This window comes from Schistocerca americana, chromosome 2, assembly GCF_021461395.2.
Source record: "Schistocerca americana isolate TAMUIC-IGC-003095 chromosome 2, iqSchAmer2.1, whole genome shotgun sequence".
Lineage (NCBI taxonomy): Eukaryota > Metazoa > Arthropoda > Insecta > Orthoptera > Acrididae > Schistocerca > Schistocerca americana.
The window spans coordinates 273069388-273091294 of NC_060120.1; the positions used below are offsets into that span (position 1 = coordinate 273069388).

Genomic DNA, 21907 nt, shown 5'->3' on the forward strand with positions numbered 1-21907 from the left:
GGTACAGAAGCAAATAACCAGAGCCACATCCTCATCTCCTCAAACCCGGAACCTTCCACAGAAGAACCCCAAAAGTGCCCCACTTGTGACGGGATACTTTCCGGGACTGGATCAGATTCTGAATGTGGCTCTCCAGCAGGGATACGACTTCCTCAAATCCTGCCCTGAAATGAGATCCATCCTTCATGAAATCCTCCCCACTCCACCAAGAGTGTCTTTCCGCCGTCCACCTAACCTTCGCAACCTCTTAGTTCATCCCTATGAAATCCCCAAACCACCTTCCCTACCCTCTGGCTCCACCCCTGTAACCGCCCCCGGTGTAAAACCTGTCCCATGCACCCTCCCACCACCACCTATTCCAGTCCTGTAACCCGGAAGGTGTACACGATCAAAGGCAGAGCCACGTGTGAAAGCACCCACGTGATTTACCAACTGACCTGCCTACACTGTGAAGCGTTCTATGTGGGAATGACCAGCAACAAACTGTCCATTCGCATGAATGGACACAGGCAGACAGTGTTTGTTGGTAATGAGGATCACCCTGTGGCTAAACATGCCTTGGTGCACGGCCAGCACATCTTGGCACAGTGTTACACCGTCCGGGTTATCTGGATACTTCCCACTAACACCAACCTGTCAGAACTCCGGAGATGGGAACTTGCCCTTCAGCATATCCTTTCTTCCCGCTATCCGCCAGGCCTCAATCTCCGCTAATTTCTAATTTCAATTTGCCGCCGCTCATACCTCACCTGTCTTTCAACTTCATCTTTGCCTCTGTACATCTGCCCCGACTGACATCTCTGCCCAAACTCTTTGCCTTTACAAATGTCTGCTTGTGTCTGTGTATGTGTGGATGGATATGTGTGTGTGTGCGAGTGTATGCCTGTCCTTTTTTCCCCCTAAGGTGGGTCTTTCCGCTCCCGGGATTGGAATGACTCCTTACCCTCTCCTTTAAGACCCATATCCTTTTGTCTTTCCTTCTCCTTCCCTCTTTCCTGACGAGGCAACCATTGGTTGCGAAAGCTAGAATTTTGTGTGTATGTTTGTGTTTGTTTGTGTGTCTATCGACCTGCCAGCGCTTTTGTTTGGTAAGTTTCATCATCTTTCTTTTTAGATATAAACCAATTACTAATAATGAATGCTGTTATCTGTACAACAAGTGCAAAACCTTATTCTGTAAATGAGTAAAAATAGAAGTACAGATTTAAAAGAAAGCAACAATATTTGTATTATAATTTCTGTTTTATGAACATCTCATAGTTTTAACATCCGTTTTTGGAACCAAGATCGGTTTGCAACTAAACTGGATCTACTTTTATGTTTAGTTTCTGATTAACAAATAAAAATAATAATAATACTGCACAAAAAAGGAAATAACTTGCTCAAAATAAAACAATTATTTTATTTTTTATTTATTTATTTATTTTGCATTCACCTGCATCCACAGCTGTCATCCTCATAAAGTGGCAGTTCGCTCGGACGACATGGTTTAGCTTCTGTACTGTCTTTGCCACTTTCAGACTTTATTACAGCCGCACCTAAAGAAGTGGGTATGACAAACTTCTTCAAAATCTGTAAAAGAAGTTATGTCATTAAAATTTTAAAATACAAATGTAGACAGTGACAGCTTTTACCCCAGCCAAAATTCAAGCAAACTAATAACCATCCATTCCTGTCAGATAAACTTATAGAGGCACAAACATTACAGAAGCCAGCCACTGCTTGTTTCACAAGCAAAATACAAACTAAATATTGTAATTCACGAACTACATATTAAGAGAATTATTTACTAGTAAATGTTTCCATAAGCTTATGATTTTCTTAAAATGTGGCAAATCCGTATTAAACACAAGCCTAAAATTATGCCTCACAAAAAAAAGCAAACTTCCATTTTCATTCAGCTCTTTAATAATAATATTTCTTCAGAGAACTGTCAGAGGAAAACAAGCTAAGTCATTGGGTCTTTCCCTTTATGGGTAGCATGCTCTATGAAAATTAAAATATTATCATAAGAAACCAAATATTTACATTTAACACGAATTCGTAAAATAATCTGCTACACTGTGAAATTGAACCCCCAACCCCCTTGAAATTCTTGATGCGGTGACAGTCTGAACTTCAGCATAGCTCAACGCCTAGGTTAAAAGGTGATAATCTGATTGCGCGATGGCGAAGCCAACAAATATGTTTAATAAATAAAGGTGATGTAACAACAAAAATAATCAGTTATTGACAATATGACAAACGGATAGATAAAAAATGGAATCCGTCTTTCCTTCTCATCCCATCCGGTAAGCCTCCCCTGATCTGGGTTCTTGCTGACTTTTCTGAACTGTACCCCTTTCCCTAAGTCTCTCCAGTCCATTTCCTTTACCCCTCTTCCTTCCCCTTCAACTCTTCTGCCAGAAGGAGCCACGGGTTCTGAAAGGTTGTAAAAGATAAACCTTTTGTGTGTGTGTGTTCTCCTGCCGCCACTTGGTGGGCAGATTTTTTTATCATTGAAATGAAGGTTGTGGTAACAGATTGAACTGTATCATATGCTAAGGCAATAATTCCCGAGATCACTTGCCAACAACATATATCAAGCACACAACTGCCATGGTGCGAGATAATTGATTAGTGTTGCCGACTACAGAACACCATCTAATGGTGAACCTGTCAGCAATGTTCTAAAGATGTGTGAAGCTGGTGCAGTGTCAATCAGTGGCGGATGCAGAAAAACCTCAACGAGAGGGCGCTAAAATTATCTCCAGCAACCTTTACTTTTAACGTAATAAAAAAGTAATTAAGTCACATGCAAAGCTTAAGAAAGTTTTATTTGAACTGATTATACACATATACAAGGCAATGCCATCATATGATATAAAAAAGTTACAATTGTGGTTCTCTTCCTTAAATGATGAATTCTATGTGCCTATTCTTCCTGGCAAATTGATTAATTACATCATTAATAGGACAATCAATGTCAGGGTGAGTGTTCAACAGAGCTAAGCCATTAAGTTGATCCTCCACGAAGATTCCTCCATCACTGTCGACCTCAGTCATGTCTCTGTATGCTGCAATATCAAAAAACTTCTTTCTACTGTAGCAATAGATGCAGGTAGACAAGCAAATATTTTGTACAGTGAGTGCGAAGTAGCATAGTGAGATATAAGCTGCGCGTGCTGCGTAGGAAAGTACAACTGCTCGATAACTCTATTCAGTCGAGTCAACTGACGAAAGACATGAACGAACACCGAGTGGGCTGACTGGCGGTGCGGGTGGCAATTAGGGCAGCTCTGCAAGGCAGGGTGGAGTGTGCACTCCCCACATGTATCTGTCACTGGTGTCAATGTGCACTACTGTTACCTGGTGGAGGTTATTTCCAAGATTGTGTACTGCGGAAAGGGATTCAGACTTCATCTACTGCCATATCACAAGATTGTGTACTGTGGAAAGGGATTTAGACTTCATATATTGCCATATCGCAATTTTTGGAACTGTGTGGACTGTCATGAAGAGATGTGTCAAACTTTGTGAAAGATACAGCCACAGCATACCCCAGATAAGGCGAAACAGGAGTGCTCCTGCCTATTACACAAAATGCGGAGTAGTAGTTGATGGAGACCTGAATCACAAGTAAGGTAAGTTAAATTCCTGGCAGTAATTTTGGTACATCTTTTGCCATTACTTGTTAATTCTGTAAATGAAATCGATATCTGGCACCATTACAAGCTGCGCGCTTGATCATCGTTGTCAATGCTGTAAACAAAACCGATAGTTGTGCTCCGACAAGTCACACTCTCAGTACATATCATTCGCAAGTAATCTTGGAAATTACCCCTAAAACTTATATTTGCTTCATATTTAACACGAATTCTGTCATAAAAATCAGAACTGCTAGGTGAATTCAGAAAACACGTTATGTGATAATTAAGACTGTGACATAAGCCCATGAACAACTACTGGCCTGACTGCAGGTCACGTGCAGCCTTTCTACTTGCTGTGGGACTAGGAGGTGGAGAGGTAGCAGGCCCCTCAGACGATAGACTTTTATCCTCGAGTAAAATTCTCAGTAATATTTTGACAGCAGGCTGAGTAGACCTGGGGCCATCCTGCAATCGAGAAGTCTCCATCTCTTAGCAGGATTCAGCCCAGGTCTTCCAGGGATAAAGTCTAATGCTCTATCCACTAAACCAACACAACCATCTCACATTTATCATACGCCAACTTTGAAAAAAGCAAGGAGGGCCACTAAGTAAATACAACCAAATAACCAATCTTAAGTCCTATCACTTGTTTTCAGGTATTTGCAACAACCAAAATAGTATGTACATCATTTACAGTAACTTCAACAATCAGTACCCTGAAGTCACAGTTGACATTGTCATAGTGTAGTTGCAGTAGTGTAGTCCAAAGAGAATTTTACAATGATGTACAGACAGTCAGCTTAATGCAAGCAGAAACAAAAGCCATGCAACAGACGTATGAATATACACACACATTTAATGAGGAGAGGACAGATGGCAGGTCATAGACTTGTTGAAGGAACGAATTTGGCATTTACCTGAAGTGGTTTAGGAAAAACTAAATCAGGAAGGTGGGAGAGAACACAAAGCTCCCCTCTATCAAATCCGAGGTCAGCGTCTCAACAAATATGCTACCTTATTCAGTTGTACCTAATGTAGAATTCTCTGCTGTATGTACATATTTGGAACAAGTTAGCTTCACAAATGATGATACTGTAAAGCAGGAGACTGCTTTCCTTCAGTTTCCAAATTTTTTGAAATGATGATGATTTATTTTAGAATAGTATCTCACCTTAACAACAGTATCCTCAGTAAGTCACAATCTGTTTTTCAAGAGAGTTGCTCTACTGAGAATGCCATTTATATGTTCACTCAGTAAATTTTACAAGCATTAAATAATTAAATAGTGTCAGTTCATATTTTCTGAACCTGTCTAAGGCATTTTACTGTACATCATGCCCATGGGCACCTACATGGCTCCCTCCTATGCCAATCTGTTTATAAGCCATCTAAATGAGACTGTCCTAGCCCCCAAAAACACCAAACCACTTGTCTGGTTCAGGTTCGCTGATATCTTCAGGACCTGGACTCAGGGCCAAGACACGCTATCTTCATTCCTTCACAACCTCAACACCTTCTCTCCCATCCCCTTCACCTGAGCCTGCTCAACCCAGTGTCTCACCTTCCTAGATGTTGACTACCTGCTCTCTGATGGCTCCATCCACACTACTGACCACATTAAACCCGCCAGCCAACAACATTACCTGTATTTTGACAGCTGTCATCCCTTTCATACAAAAAAATCCATCCCATACACAGCCTGGACACCCAGGGATGGCGTATCTGCTGTGACAAGAACTCACCTGCTTGGTATGCTGAGGGTCTCACCAAGGCCTAGTCTGCAAACACACCCCCATACCTCCCACCAGCACCCCAAGAACGAGCCACAAAGGAGTGTCCTCTTCGACACTCAGTACCAGGCTAGACTGGAACAACTGAAGTACATCCTTTCACAGGGCTTTAGTTACCTATCATAAGCCCTGAAATGAGAGATCCCACCCAAGATTTTTCCAATCTATGCTAAAGTGGTGTTCTGCAACCCTCCCAAACTCCACAACAGCCTAGTCCATTCCTATGCCACTCCCAATCCCACCCCTTGCCACAAGGATCATATCCCTGCGGGAGACCCAGGTGCAAGACCTGTACAATCCACCCAACCAGCACTTCCAGTCCTTTCACAGGTTTATCCCACCCCATCAGGGGCCAGGCCATCTGGGGAAGCAGCCATTTCGTTTACCAGCTTTGCTACAATCACTACACAGCTTTTAATGTTGTTATGATTACAAACCAGCTGTCCACCAGGATGAACGACCACTGCCAAACTATGGATACGAGCAAAGTAGACCATCCACTGGCACAACATGCAGCTGAACATAACATGCTTGATTTCAATGAATGCTTCTCAACCCGAGCCATCTGGAGATTCTCTCCCCCCCCCCCCCCCCCCCAATCAGCTTTTCTGAACTACTCAGATGGGAGTTATCCTTACAGCACATTCTCTGGTCCCATAATTTTCTCAGCCTCAACCTACTGTAACATACTGCCCCAATACACACTACCCAACAGTTTCCACCCCCCTTATCATCTCCTCCCCATTCTCATCTCGCAGTCTCTCTGTTTGCAGCCCTATGCCAATGCACCCGCCCATCTCTCCCTGCTGCTCTGCCTTTTTCCTCACCTCCCTGCCCCGCATCCTCTTGATGCAATGCCTGTTGGCATTCTAGTCCCTGAATACTCCACCACACAGTGTTCATCTCTTCCCCCACCCATATATTACCATACCTTCTCCTTGACCATCCCCTCCAGACTGCTGCTTGTATCCCACATGATAGCTGCATTCTGGCCTCAGATGCCAGAGTTGGTAGTGATATGTGCAGGAGGTCAGCTGTCTGCTTGCTTGTGTATATGAATCGTGTGCGTTTCTCTTTCTCCGATGAAGGTTGTGGCCGAAACCTTTATGTAACTGTGTTTTGCAACTTAACGGTAAGTGGCAATCCATATTTTCCTACATTGTTGGTAAATCACAGCATTCCCCTACACAGAATGAAGTTTTACGAGATTGATAGTATCACCAACCCATAGATAGTGTCATATGTAACCAAAGGAATGCAGAAAGTTGTATTCAGTGCTTCAACAAACATAGTCCAGGGACGTAATTCTGACTGGAAGGCATTCACATATGGGGTTGCCAAGGTTCAACTTTTGGCCCACTATTGTTCCTCATATGTAAATGATCTTTTATTTAACATACAACAAGCAGAATGTTCTTTTTGAAGATAACAAGTATTATGATCAATCCAGCACACATACCAAAACAGAGGAAATGGTGAACAATGTTCTTAAAAGTATCATTGAATGGTCTCACCCTCAATTGCAAAAAGACAGGACACATCAAGTTCTGCACATTTACGGGTACTCCTCCAATGATAAGTGTAACACATGGTGAGGAAATAAAGAACAGCGGGGAATCTTCAAAATTATTGGGTTTTAATACTGATGAGAATTTAAACTGGAAAAAATGTATTTTGGAATACCTAAAGCACCTTAGTTAAGACACATTTGCATTTAGAAATATTGCAAATCTTGGGAAGAGGCAAATCAGCAAGCTGTCATATTTTGCATATTTTCACTCAATAATGTCATACAGAATAATGTTTTGGGGTACTCATTTACAATAAAGAATGTCTTCATTGCTAAAAACAGTTCTGTACGAATAATAGGTGGTGCTCAACGATGATCATCTTGTAGAAACCTGTGTAGCAGTTAGGCAATTTGAGTACTGCTTCACAGTTTATTTACTCTATAAGGAAGTTTGTTGTAAATAACCCACTGCAGGTATAAAGGAACAATGACATACACTATATAATTATAATACCAGAACAAGAAATGGCATCCACTACTCCACATTAAAGTTTGTTTGGCACAAAAGGGGTGCACAATGCTGCAACAAAAAATTTTATCACTTACCCAGTGAAATAAAATGCCTGACAGGCAGCAACATAAAACTGATAAACTGAAAAAGTTTCTCCTTGACAACTTTTATTCCGTAGAAGAGTTTCTATTATTGTAATGTGTAAGAGGTAGTGGGTAGTGCTCACATCTATGCTATACAAACTCACATTTATGTTTCTTTTATAAAAAGCACTTAGAGCTTTCAGCATATTTACAAATTAATTTGTGATGTGAACATAAAATGACTGTCTACATCATTATGATTTATCATACAAAACAATCTATGGAACATGAAAGTGTGCAAAATGATGATGAAACATCTGCTCATTAGCTGTGTTCAGTAGATATAGTTCACAAGGATGAGCCACTTGCTTAATATATCACTGAGTGCATTATTAACTGTCAAAGATATAAAATAAAATCTCTAAGATACAGCAATTTGATTTTAACAATTTCATAAACTGAATTTTTCTTCATATATAAAGGATGTAAGTTGTCACATGCAGCTAATAGCGTTTTCATTCTTGAATCTAGACAGTCAGATCATTTATTGAGGTCATTAATAAAAATTTATTCAGTTTTCAGTGAAAGTTACTAAGTGGCCCCTTTTGTATTTTTCATAATTTATACAATTATTGATAGATGTATTTAACATCTGTCAAGATACTCTAATGCAAAATTTTCTGAATTTGCTTTGCGGTTTTAGTTTTTATAACTAAGTGCCTTAAAAATACCCTGAATGTTAACATCAAGCTACACTACAGGTCCAGGTATTGCCACAATCTATATTTGGCATTCACATTCGTTTGACCTCACAAACCAATTATCGCCTTTCAACTAACCTAGACTTTGAGCTATGCTACACATCAGTTTTATAGCATGCTTCTTGGTAGCTTTTTACAGATTTTTGCACCACAATGCACAACACATCGAACACAAAGGGGAAAGCAAAATCTACAATCTAATTAGATTTGTCATTTTTGGCGATTGTGTAAAGTTACTACTACACTGAAAATGGTCATTAGCCAAACATGATTAAAAAGCAAATATTATGGGAAGTTAATAGAACACTTCAAAGACGTTTCACGTGTCTTTTTCTAGTTTTCAAATGTGTGTTTCATAGAACAGTTTTTTTGTACAATGTTTTTATCAACATTATGCTCAGAATATAATACCAAGGAACAAGATCGTTGAAGTATATAAAATAATACATGACTCTGGCCGTGGGTAAATATCAGAGAAATCACACCGGGCCTCCTTCACAGAATTTTTAATACTCTCTCGTGTGGATTACATTTACACGAATTCTCATCTCTCTAATTTTCGCACAGGAACGATTTTCATAAATAAAGTTCACAGCAAGATCAATGTCAAAAAAGTGGCTCTCCTGTGCAACTGAAGGGAATGTTTTTAAAAGACGAAACTGAAGAATTCGGTGACATCCTTTAGTTTACATACAAAGGACTATTCTCAGAGGCATAGATATTGTCTGAAAGATAATGTTTGGTACTTTTGGGATGCCTTAAATTTTGTGTTTGTTCAAGTCGTCTCGAGCTCATTTTATGGATTAGCTTATTAGCATTTAACTTTTGTTTTGAGAATTTTGGTCCACATTTTTAATTTTGAACGGAATATCTACAGATACTCGTCTAGCAACAACCCACACAATATATCCACGCTGGGATGATTTACATCCCAGGCGCATTCCTTCCACTTTATGAGTGTTGACGCAAATTTCAAACGAAATGATATTCTCACGACAAAATATCGTCTGCAACTAACGTTCTCGTCGTACAATAGAGTGGTATAAATGCAATAAACCAGTTTTATGAATCCCCAGCATTGATTCGGAAAGGAAAAGTAATCACAGCAAACATTATGAAGATTTGGATGTTAAATTTCTCTTTGTACCTGAAATCGAATCATTCCCTACCACTGTTTACAACTTCACTACGACCACTTCTCCGTTCTCTCACTCCATACAAAGTTGTGAGCGATGAAGTTACTACATACGCCGCGAAATTCTACAATCGATATTAGGATATCGGCTACACTCGATGTAACCGTGATCTGAGCAGACAGATCGTTGCGTGTGAACAGAATATCTGCGCAGATGTTAGATGTTCGCAGAATTTGGAGTTGGAAGTTTGAGTGAATTTGCTCAAATCTGTGGGTTCAAATCACATCTGTGCAGACAAGTTGGGGCATGTGGACAGGATATCGCCGCAAATCTGACACTAAAGCGTGTTTGAGACAGCTGGTTGTTCATTCAGGTGTTTCTCGTCTGCTTACGCAGAGTGAATTTTAAAATGAAAGATACCGATCAATCGTCTAGATAGTTCATTTCTGAATTCATCGAAATGTATGGGAGCCATACAAGTTAGTGAAAAATTACAAGCAGCGAATACAACTATACGGAGATGAAGGCAGCTGCTTATAATTTTTAAATCAGGAGCAGTTTGTCTTACGGCTAGCAGATAAATTATACATAATTTTAAAAATAAAAGATTGATTGGAAACGGGATACCGCAAAGTGCTAAGTGAAGTAATGAAATCTATTCGATCTGGTGCATGGGAGTTGCTAGGAGATGTGACAGCGATGAATTCTATGAAACAATTTTGAAATATTATAATCGTTGTTGCCCAGTTAAAGATGTTAAAAGGACTCTAATACATAGAAAGGATCCAAAGCTGAAACTAACCAGTAATCTGATTAAACTCAAGCAGATTGTTCATAAAGTCTTCTTACTAAAATGTTTAAGACAGAGCTTTCGAATTTCAGGAAAAAACTTTCACAGTGGTTCAATCATTAAACCTGACAATGTGAATAAAGCATCTTGGAAGCTCATTAATCGTACTGGAAAGCAAATGTGAATATGGAAGAAATAAGCATATTGTATGAGAGAAAATTAATAGGAGATCCAAGGACAATCTGTGATATTTTTAATAAATATAAGAAACAAATCAGCAAGTTGTCATATTTTGCATATTTTCATTCAATAACGTCATATGAAGTAATGTTTTGGGGTACTCATTTTTAAGAAAGAAAGTCTCCATTGCTCAAAACAGAGCAACGTGACTAATAGGTGGCGCTCGACCATGGTCATCTTGTAAACATCTGTGTAAGCAGTTAGGCAGTTTGACTGCTTCAGAGTACATTTATTCCCTCATGAGGTTTGTTGTAAGTAATCCACTGCAGTTCAAAAGAAACTATGATGTAGGTAATTATCAACCGAGAAGAAAGAATGACATTCATTATACCACATTAAGGTTATCTTCAGCACAAAAAGGGGTGGACAACGCAGCAAAAAAAGTTTTTGACTACTTCCCCAGTGATGTCCCATGTGGAGTTGCTAGACTCCCATCGGGTGCCTCCCCAGGTGGCCGATAAGGAAATTCTCGCCAGATATGATGGGTATTGGGGAAATAAAATACCCAGGGTGGTCAAAAGTAGTGGCGGCTGCCTTGAAGCGTGACATTGGCTTATCACAGGCTAAAGGAAGAAAACCTTGAGAATAAATTACCTGGTCCCCCAGGCTGGGGGTTGTGCAGTGGGCCAGCTCGTCACTCACGTGAAAAACTTAAAATGCTAAGAAACCTAATAATATGTCTCAGAAAAACTGGAATCTTGGGTGATTAACTGGCGAAGAAAAGAGGAAAATGACATTTGGATGCTGGAATGTGCAAGGTATCTCCACAAAACTGAATGAATGACCAACAGAACTTGACAGTTTCAAAATGGGTGTTGTCATACTCTCTGTGGCCAAGAGGAAAGGCAAAGGAGAAGAAGAACTTGGTAATTATCTACATATTTGGAGTGGGATAGCCAAAGCAGCAGTCTCCATTATGATAAAGGAAGCATGGAAAAAGAGAATTACAAATTGGAAATTTAATAATGAACGTATTATTATAGTAGAAATGACTCTATTTACCAGAGAAGTTGTAATTATTGGTGTATATGCACCCACAAATGATTCAAGAGACCAAGAGAAAGATACTTTCTGGACAATCCTTAGGGAAACTATTGAAAAAATCCCAAGGAGGAAGGAACTGGTTATCATGGGGGATATGAATGGAAGAGTAGGAATTAGAGAATCTTGCCCAATAGTGGGAAAACATGGAGAGACAGAATGTAATGACAATGGAGAACGACTGATTGAAATTTGTGAACAGTGTGATCTGAAAATTACCAGCACATTTTTTAAACACAAGGATATTCATAAATATTCTTGACAACAGAATACTACAAAACTTCATTCTATAATATATTATATTATCATTAGACAAACAAGCAATTTCGAGGCAGCAGTTGTTAGATCTCATACAGGAACCCAGTGTGGATCAGATCATTATTTAGTAAAAATGAAGAGTTTTTGGCCATGGAAGAATGCAAAGAATGGTTCTAACTACATTAAAACGAATTTTGCTGAGAAAGCTAAAACTATATACTTCAGTACTTACAGCCTACAAGACAAAAGTATATGAACATTCTTTGCTGTCAGAATGGAGAAAACATTGTAAGAATCATTTGAAGGAATTACAGAGGATAGGTACGATTATATAAAATCCAATGTTATAAGTATAGCAATAGAGGTGCTGGGCATAAGGGGAAACAACCACAGCCATACAGCAGAATGGTGGTCGGAGTAGTGGCTCAATGATAAATCGGAATTAACAAGCACAATCTATAAGGAGAAGAAGAATGAAGAGATAAAAAAAAGAAGAATAACAAAGAATGAAAAGTGGGAAACGACATGTGCCAATGTCAATAGCAAACTAGGATTTTGGCGACCGAAACAAGCATGGTCAGTATTAAAAGGACTTCAACAAGAGACAAAAGCCAAAATCAATCTTCAACTGATAACACCAAAAGAATGGGAAGAATTTCCAGAAAGTATCAAATGAGGATAGAGAAGAGTATATTGAGGAATGAACAGTAGAAGAAAAGGAGCAGGAAGGGGAGGAGATCCAAGGTTTAGAAAGCAAGGTGAGCAAGGTATAAGAACAGGGAAGAATGGTAACTCACTTGGATCAGACAATAGCAATCTGGAGCTCTTAAAATATGGTGGTGACAAAATTGTGAAGCTAATAACACGATTATTCAATAAAATGTTAACATGGAGATTAGATACCAAGGAAATGAAGCTGGGCTATATTAATACTATATTTATTAAAGAGATCGCAAAAGCTGCTTGAACTACCGAGGAATTTGTGTTGTAAACACATTAATGTAAATTTTTGGGAAAATAATTAAAAATAAGCTGCAAATAAATTTTAAAACCTGGGGAGAACAACATTGCTTCACAGCTGGTAGATCGTGCGTAGAGCTTATTTTCACATTACGACAGATCTTAGAGAATCATAGGGAAAAATCAAAAAACGTAGGATTAATTTTTATACATTTAGAAAAAGCATATGATACTATCCTAATAAAATTACTTTGGAGAGCATTGCATTTGGCAAGCATAAAGGGTCCTTTAATTAAAATAATACAGGATATGTATAAATACGACATATGTCAAGTGAAAATTGGTAGTTAAATTTCACAGAAATTTAGAACAAGCAAGGGTCTGTTTCAAGGCTGCCCCATGTCACCAACATTATTTAAAATCTGTCAGTCTTAAGACATGGTCTCGTAAATGCAATAGGATGGGGCTAGAAATTAAAGATGACCTTCATTTACATCATCTGCTATTTGCTGACGATCAAGTAGTTATAGCACAAGATGGGGAGGATGCAAATCGTATGTGTACCAAATTAACAATGGAATATAGAAAGCTAGCCGGAGTGGCCGTGCGGTTCTAGGCGCTACAGTCTGGAGCCGAGCGACCCCTACGGTCACAGGTTCGAATCCTGCCTTGGGCAGCATAGTGCTCAGAGCCATTTGAACAATTTTTTTGAGTATAGAAAGTGGGGATTGAAAATTAACTACCAGAAAACAGAATATCTCACTAATGAGCCAGATGAATTATACATAGAGGGAAAGAAAATTAAGAAGGTCAATACTTTTTATTATTTTGGCTCCATTTTAGAGCTCCAAGGAAAATCAGAGACAGAAATTAAGGAAAGAATTAGCAGTGGAAGGAAGGTCATTGTGATGCTCAACTCAATCTTGTGGAGCAGGAAAGTAATAAACCAAACCAAAAAAATCATATGTTAATCGATACTAGAGAACATAGTTATGTATGGAGTGGAAACTTGGACTACAAACCTGAAACACCTAAAAAAATTGCAAGTAGTATAAATGGACTTCTGGAGAAGATCAACAAGAATTTCTAGAAAAGAGAAAGAAAGAAACAATGAAATAATAAAGAGAATGGAAGTAAGAGAAAGAATACATGACATGATGGACAGAAAAAGTTACATTGGTACGGGCATGTAAGAAGATTGTAGGAAGCCAGAATTCTGAAAATAATCCTGAATGGGAACCAGAGGGAAGAAAGAGAAGAGGATGCCCTATGACCACCAGGCTCCAAAATGTACGCTTAGCAATGAGAAGACTTCGTGTAGAGGAAGAAGATATAGAAGATCAAAACACCTGGAGGGGCATCCTGAGGAGATAAATTAAGATCTTATGTAAAAGATGTAAAAAAAACCTGGGTATTTGTTGTGTTGGAGGGAAACCTTTCTATAGAAGAAAATCTCATTAAATAATAACCCAGTGGTGTAAAATGTCTGATAGGCATCAAAGAAAAATTTGAAAATAAACTGAAAAATTTTCTCCTTGAGATCTCCTTCTATTCAGTAGATGAATTTCTATTATTGTGCTATGTAAAAGGTGTTGGGTAGGAATTTCTAACTCACATCTGTATGTAGGCACAGTTACAAAATAATTTGTGAGGTGAATTCTGCATCATTACATTTTATCACACAAATTATCCTTAGACTACGAAACTAACTAACTAACTAACTAACTGGATTCTTTGAGACCGTACTTCATTTCAGATAACATCATCTGCAAAAAGTCTGCAAGGTCATTCATATGCAGCATGAACAGCAAGGACATCAACACTCTCAGTTGGGGCACACCCGTAGTTACTTATACATTTATTAATGACTCTTCATTCAAGATAAAATGATGCATTGTCCCTACCAAAAATCATTAATCCAGTCACAAATTTTGGTTGATAATCCACTGATATTATTCTGATAATAAGGGCATCTGTTGTACTGAGTCAAATACTTTTTGGAAATCGATAAACTAGCTACTGTATCTGCCTGACTGCTTTGACCCATGATTTTCATGGTGTCATCTAAGAAAAGTGCAAGCTTTATCATGTTTGAACTTAGAATATATTCTAGGAGTCTACAAGAAATGGATACCAAGCATATTGCAAGACAATTTTGTGGATCACTTCTGCTATCCTTCTTGTTGATGGATGTGACCTGTGCTTCCTTTCAACTACTGGACATTGTTTTTTGTTTGAGGAATCTGCAGTAGATTATGTTTAAAAGAGGGACTAACACACTCGCAAATTCGGTATAGAATCTGATAGGGATTGTATTGGGCCCCAGAGCTTTGTTTAATTTTAGTGATTTCAACTGTTTCTCAATACCACTGACACTAACATCTGTATCAGTCATTAGTGTAGTGGTGAGAAAACTAAGTTGGGTAATGCCCCTGAACTTCCATTTGTAAAGGAACAATTTAAAACTTAGTTCACAATTACTGTTTTTGCTATGCTGCTCTCAATTTCAGTCTGTGTTTCATCCATGAGTGTCTGCCCACTAACACCCATACCACTATCAGCCATTATATATCACTAGAATTTCTTAAAGCTTTGTCAGAGGTCTTTCAATAATATTGTGCTATGGCAGTTGCTGAAAACTTCACACATTACATCTCCTTATCTCTAGCCCTATACTTTGTTAGCCTCCGTCAAAAACTGTAGGATTGCTTGCAGAAGTAGAGATTCAGTGTGGAAGCTGGCACAGTGTCATACTGTTTACCTACCTCAGATACGACCATCCCGCCTCCCCATACCCCCGTCTTTCCCTGCCATTTTAGCGTTCTGGGGGGAAGTATAAATGGTGGGAAATTAAAACGGGTGTGGGATGGGGCATTATCCCATTGGTTGAGAGGGCTAGCACAGCCTGCATGCTTGACATGTTTGTCTTGACACTAAGATATCATAATCTAAGATGGCAGATCCATGATGCCAGAAAGTCAAAGGGTTATCAAAACGGCTGCTACCGACAACTGTCATATACTAATGATATATCTTTTTGTAATATTACGTTAAATGCTTGTGTGCCTCAAAATTCGAGAAGTCAAAACGTATGCGTCACTTTACACTTCAGTTCTTCTTATGATCTTTAACATACACATAGTATGCATCCAAATTATAATGGAAATCAGCTAACTATACTGTGAAGTATTTATTTTAAGTAGGGACACTGATATATAGAACAGATAAATGGCTGTAATAAACATACACAATGAACAATGCAAGTATCGTAATTTCTAAATATCTTGTCCTGGATATACTGCTGCATTACAATGTGATCTGTACATTTCCTCTGAAAAAAGAAGCCAACATTAAAGAACCATGATTTTAGTGCCAAAATGTTAAATTATTAAACAAGAGCCTGCACAGTGCCACCATTTGCTGATATAGGTCTTCCATGGGGTTAAGAAACACCGTTTTAATCTAGTAAAAGCATATCAAAAAGAGTGGACCCAGTAATGGTTCAAGGTAGCAGCAGGATGTATGGTGTGGATAGGCTAATATATGACTCAGTTATCACCTAAATCATCTATAATGTAATAATTATATAAATCGGTGCCTACAGCCACATGTGAGAATCCCTTACAATTCCCTCTTTAGTTATATTACACTGATTTATAGGTACTTTTAGAAAAGCAGTATACAGAGAAAGTAATCGAAATTTGCAACAGTAGCTGTCGGGCTTTAACGTAAAAGTATCTACATGCCAACCAGCACGGATTCCGAAAACGTCGATCATGTGAAACGCAAGTCACACTTTTCTCACATGACATCCTGAGGGTCATGGATGGAGGAAATCAGATAGTCACAGCGCCTATTTTTCAATTTCCGAGATTTATTTGACCCAGTACCACAGCTATGATTACTATCAAAAGAGTGATTATATTGGCTATCAAACGAATTTTGTTATTGGATTGAGGACTTTTTGGGAGGGATGACCCAGGATGTCTTGGATGGGAAGTCATTATCAGGTGTAGAAGTATCTCCAGATGTCCCCCAGGGATCCTTGCTGTTCATGTTGTATGTTAACAATCTTGCGGATAATATTAACAGTAACCTCAGACTTTTCGTAGATAATGCAGTTATCTACAATTAAGTACTTTGTGAATGAAGCTGCATTCAGTCAGATCTTGTTAAGATTTCAACGTGGTCAGAGATCGGCAGCTTGCTCTAAATGTTATGAAATGTAAAATTTTGCACTTCGCAAAACAAAAAAACGTAATATCATGTGACTGTAGTGTCAATGAGTCACTATTGGAGTCTGCCAGCTCATACAAATACCTAGGTGTAACACTTCATAGGGATATGAAATAGAATGATCACATAGGCTCAGTGGCAGCTAAAGCAAGTAACAGATTTCGGTTTATTTGTAGAATACTTGGGAAATGCAATCAGTGTACAAAGGAGATGGCTTACTAATCAATCCTGTGATTGATCCTACAATAATGCTAAAGCTTGTGGGACCCATACCAAACAGATCTAAGAGGGGATATTGGATGTATACAGAGAATGGCAGCACAAACAGTTACATGGTTCCAGAATGAGATTTTCACTCTGCAGCGGATTGTGCGCTGATATGAAACTTCCTGGCAGATTAAAACTGTGTGCTGGACGAGACTCGAACTCGGGACCTTTGCCTTTCGCAGGCAAGTGCTCTAGCAACTGAGCTACCCAAGCACGACTCATGCCCCGTCCTCACAGCTTCACTTCTGCCAGTACCTTGTCTCCTACCTTCCAAACTTAACAGATGCTCTCCTGCGAACCTTACATGGTTGTTTGACGTGCAGGAGAGTGTCACAGAGATGTTAAAAGAACTGGACTGGCAGATCCTTGAAGACAAATGGAAACTATCCCGAGAAAGTCTACTAACGAAGTTTCAAGAAACAGCTTTAAATGATGATTCTAGGAATATTATAAGAACCCCTGTAATCGCTCCCATATGGAAAATGAGGATAAAATTAGATTAATTGCAGCACACACACAGCCTTTAAGGACAACATACACATACCCATGACCAAGGGAGAACTTGAACCTCCTACGGGGGAGCCTCGCGAACTGTGGCAAGGTGCCCAGACCCAAAGGCTATCCTATGCAGCCAGTAATCTTTCCCACACACCATACGGGAATAGCAAGGGAAGAAACCTTAATAAATGGTACAACTTTCTAGTCGTTTGCAGGGTGAGCTGTAGATGCAGATAAATGGCTGGCTCTGAGCGCTATGGGACTCAACTGCTGAGGTCATTAGTCCCCAGATGCAGATATGATGGTATCAAAGTGACCAGCTGATTGCAGGTGGTATCACTGGCAATATTACCAGTGATTCACTGCTTGTGTGTGAAACCTTCGAGAAGGCTGGGGCATGATGCTTTCTGTACAAACAGAGATTGTGAGTATTCTGTGAGGTCGCCAAAGTGTTGTAAGTCTCCGTCCCACATCAGACAGCCCACGTATTGCCTAAACGGGTAATGCTGGGGTAAGAACCACGCCAAACCACCGTCTCTGCTTCTGTCTGCCTTAAAAAACTTTATACGTTCAGAAATTTTTTTCTGGCTCTTCTTAACACAAAATTTGTCGTGTTTCTTTTTTGCCATCTGTAATGAAGACTACAGCGGCTGTGTACCTCCACTGTACCCAACCTATCGGGCCAGCTGTTCTATCTACAAGCACATGGCTGGAAAACTGAAAGGTCGTACGATTGAATCCAGTCGGCACAGTGGCTCAGCATGTTCGGTCAGGAAAGGGGTCACCCTCTGCAATAAAAAAGACTGAGTGAAATTGTCATCGACAGAATTTGAAAGACGTTGTGCGACATCAACAGTTCTTTGCTAATGATGCTGAGGTGTACGGGAAGGTGTCAGAGTTGAGTGACTGTGGGAGGATACAAGGTAACTTGGACAAAATTTCTAGACTATGTGACAAATGGCAGCTAGCTCTAATCTAAATGTACAACAATTTAAATTAATTTGGATGAGTAGGAAAAACAAACCTGTAATGTTCTGCCACACATCGCATGGTGGTTTTCGAAGTATGCATGTAGATGTAGACATCTGCACTGAATCACTGACAAGAAACGACAACGGTGGAACACATCGAAAGAACAAAAAAAAAACGTGACCATGGGTTTTACAGTCTGCGCTTTAACCTAGCATTCACCTCTCAGTGATGAGGAGGTCCGCTGGAAACGACACATGGTTCGGATTCCATGTTAAACTGTAGGTCTTTTCCCCTGCCTAGTAACAGGGGTAGGTTTTGGAGACGCAAGTCGCTGAAGTGATATCTAACTGCAAGACTCGCACCAGGCAATTGAGCTACATGAAATTATTATAATTATAATTATACCTAAACCAACATTAAACTGAACGCTAAATGCTCTTCGCAGAGCCTTTAGCGGATGCTACACGTAGACGTGATAGGATGACGCTATTGGCTGGAGCGTCACGTGGAACACGGTCCTTGCAATTGCGCATCGCCCAGTTACCCACTTTGTTACGTGCAGGTCACTATATGATGGAGGTTTCTAGCGAAATACTAAGTAATCAGTCAGAAACGACCAATATCTCTCTGCAAGCTAAACTGCGACTCATCTGTAAAGAGGACTGTCTGTTTGGACCTATAGCCCAGTGTGTATGTTAGCATGCCAATTGACGAATTTTGATTGTGGGTGGAAGAAACGTTGCCGATCGCCTCGCATACTTGCCACTTTCATGAAGCATTCGGTGCACAATACTCTATGATGCAATCACCCATCCGGCGGATACAGCGAAGAAGAATCTGGTTGAAATGCAGTCTATCTACTTACTGGCTCTTAATACCGTGAAGATGAAAGAAGAAGGGTTAATAAGTGCGGTAATAATCAAAACTTATATTATTTATTCGTGGGAATGCTATATCTGGTGTACCAATTATTAATGGTACAAGTCAATTACCAAATACATCAATTATAATAGGCATTACTATGAAGAAAATTATTACAAATGCATGGGCTGTAAGAATAACATTATAAATTTGGTCGTCCCCAATTAGAGATCCTGGTTGACCTAATTCAGTACGAATAAGCATTCTTATTTATGTTCCTACTGTTCTTGCTCATGCTTCAAATAAAAAGTATAAAGTACCAATGTCCTTAAGGTTTGTTGAGAATAATCATTTTTGCGGTAAGATGGCTGAATTTTAGGTGATAGACTGTAAATCTACTTATGAGATATTTCCTCTCTTACCATATTTTGGTCTTATATTCAGTTATGATTCTGGACTGCATAAGCTGAAACGCACAAGCTTATAGCGTGTTAGTCTGTGATTAGCATTCTAAGGCGTGTATTACTCATTTAACGTTGATTTTCGCGTAGTGCACATTTGGCGACGGCTATTTTGCCACTGCTATGTTCGTCATTGGTGACATAAACCGAACCCAACAAATATTACATAATATATGAGAGAGAGAGACGGTGTTTCACGCGTACAAGACTAGTTTTGTTAATTCTGTGGAGAGAAAACAGCTGGAACATTAAGTGTGGGACAGAAACAAAATAAACTGTCGATACAGCGAAATATTCTCAATCCCTCTCTAGTACTGTTATTTGTATACCACTTATAGCACCCGTCATGCTCTTAAATATGCGTCTCTTTGCCAGTTTTTCACGTATAGATAACGTAAGAGAATGAAAATGTCACTAGCTTCATGTGGCAGTGTTGTATAGCATAAATGTGATAAGAACATATGCCGCTTATGTGCCAATTTATTCCACCGAATTTTTGCTGTTTATTTTATTTCTCCTTATTTACGGAAAACACAATATTTCAATTATGTCTGTTACAGCTGCATTCAGGTAACAGATGAGGAAAAATGAGGCGAAGAAACATGATATAAAAATAAGATTGAGACTCCGTACGCAATGATTCGTAAGCTGGGAAGCACGACATCTCAGTTAATGTCGTAAGTTACGTCATGTGATGATACGAACGAAAACCACATAGAGATGTTTCATAAGAGAGTGCAGAAACTGCAATGTTTTTTATCTCTGTTTTAAAAATCACACGACCGTGTAAAATCTGGATACAGCGAATCATCTACGATGTTGCTCCTGTACCGCCTTCATTAAACAGTACGAAACTGCAGATTATTCCTAGACGTTGATCCTTACAGGTGCAAGCACAAGGTATTATTAATGTTATTCCTCCTAAGACGTTCTCGAAAAAGTTTCAAAGTTTTGCAAATACGATGCTTCTACTTATTAGTACGATATATAGAAAAATTACAGTTCTCACATAATAGAGGTGGTTTACACAACATTGAACAGCCAATACTACATACTAGAATACTCCTCAAGTGCGCGGGGGCCTAAAGAGGATGACTAACAGGAATTATCGAGCGAAGGTAATAAAGATTAAAATAAATGTCACAGGCTTATTTGACTTGTGAAGGAATGCTGAATAATCAGATACACTGAGGTGTCAGTTTAGAAAGTATGAAGAATCGGCTTTCAGGGTTTATGAAGATAGGCTGAGAGTACTAACAGCAAACATAGAGACATAAGGGCAGTCATTCTTCCATGTTCCATTTGTCATTCGTGACTGTGTCGGGAAGAAAACTTGATATAGTGGAAGACAGAAGGTTCCCTTTTGCCACACACTTTATAGTGGTCTGCAGAGTACAGACGTAAATGTCGACGTAATTCGTTACTGTAATTTCCCGTGTGATTTTTCACATATTTGTAAATCCTATCAGTCAACTGACGACAGCGAAAAGCGAGAGAGAAAAGGCTGATTGGTCGTACTCATTTCTTTAAATTAATGACTTCAAAACAAAAGACCAAAGGATACTTCTTACGAGTTGAAAAATCTCTAGGAGGCTGTAATGCACTCACCATGGTTAGCAGCATCCACGGGATACTAGATGTACTGAGCAATTTGCGTGATGTCCAACTCATTAACGTATGACTCCATCTTTGTTTTCTATAGATTAAGTGGACTAAACAAATGGCAGTCAACGAATGATCGTTATGAAATATGAGCAAGAGGTTAACCGTTTCTCCAGAGGAATTATTGTAGTACAGCACATTTTAATGGAGTAGTTTCAAACTGGTTGCCGACATCCTTTACTGCGACAGATGCCATTTTCTCATCCAAAAGACGGCAGCAACAGACGACCGTGTCTGTTCC

At 39.2% G+C, this 21907-nt stretch overlaps 1 protein-coding gene across 3 annotated transcripts in view; it reads right to left on the reverse strand.

Annotated features, from left to right (window-relative positions):
- The window catches only part of LOC124594949 (MICOS complex subunit MIC27), a 67992-nt gene extending 58466 nt beyond the window's left edge, over positions 1-9526 (reverse strand). For all 3 annotated transcript variants that reach the window (XR_006978169.1, XM_047133457.1, XM_047133456.1), the window contains exons 1-2: positions 9432-9526; positions 1436-1572 (exon numbers count right to left, since the gene is read on the reverse strand). Coding sequence is in view for 2 of the 3 variants with exons in the window: in XM_047133457.1 (XP_046989413.1) it covers positions 1436-1572; positions 9432-9446 (152 nt within the window). In the remaining variant the exon portion in view is untranslated. The remainder of the gene's footprint in view (positions 1-1435; positions 1573-9431) is intronic.
- Between the last annotated feature and the right edge of the window lie 12381 nt (positions 9527-21907).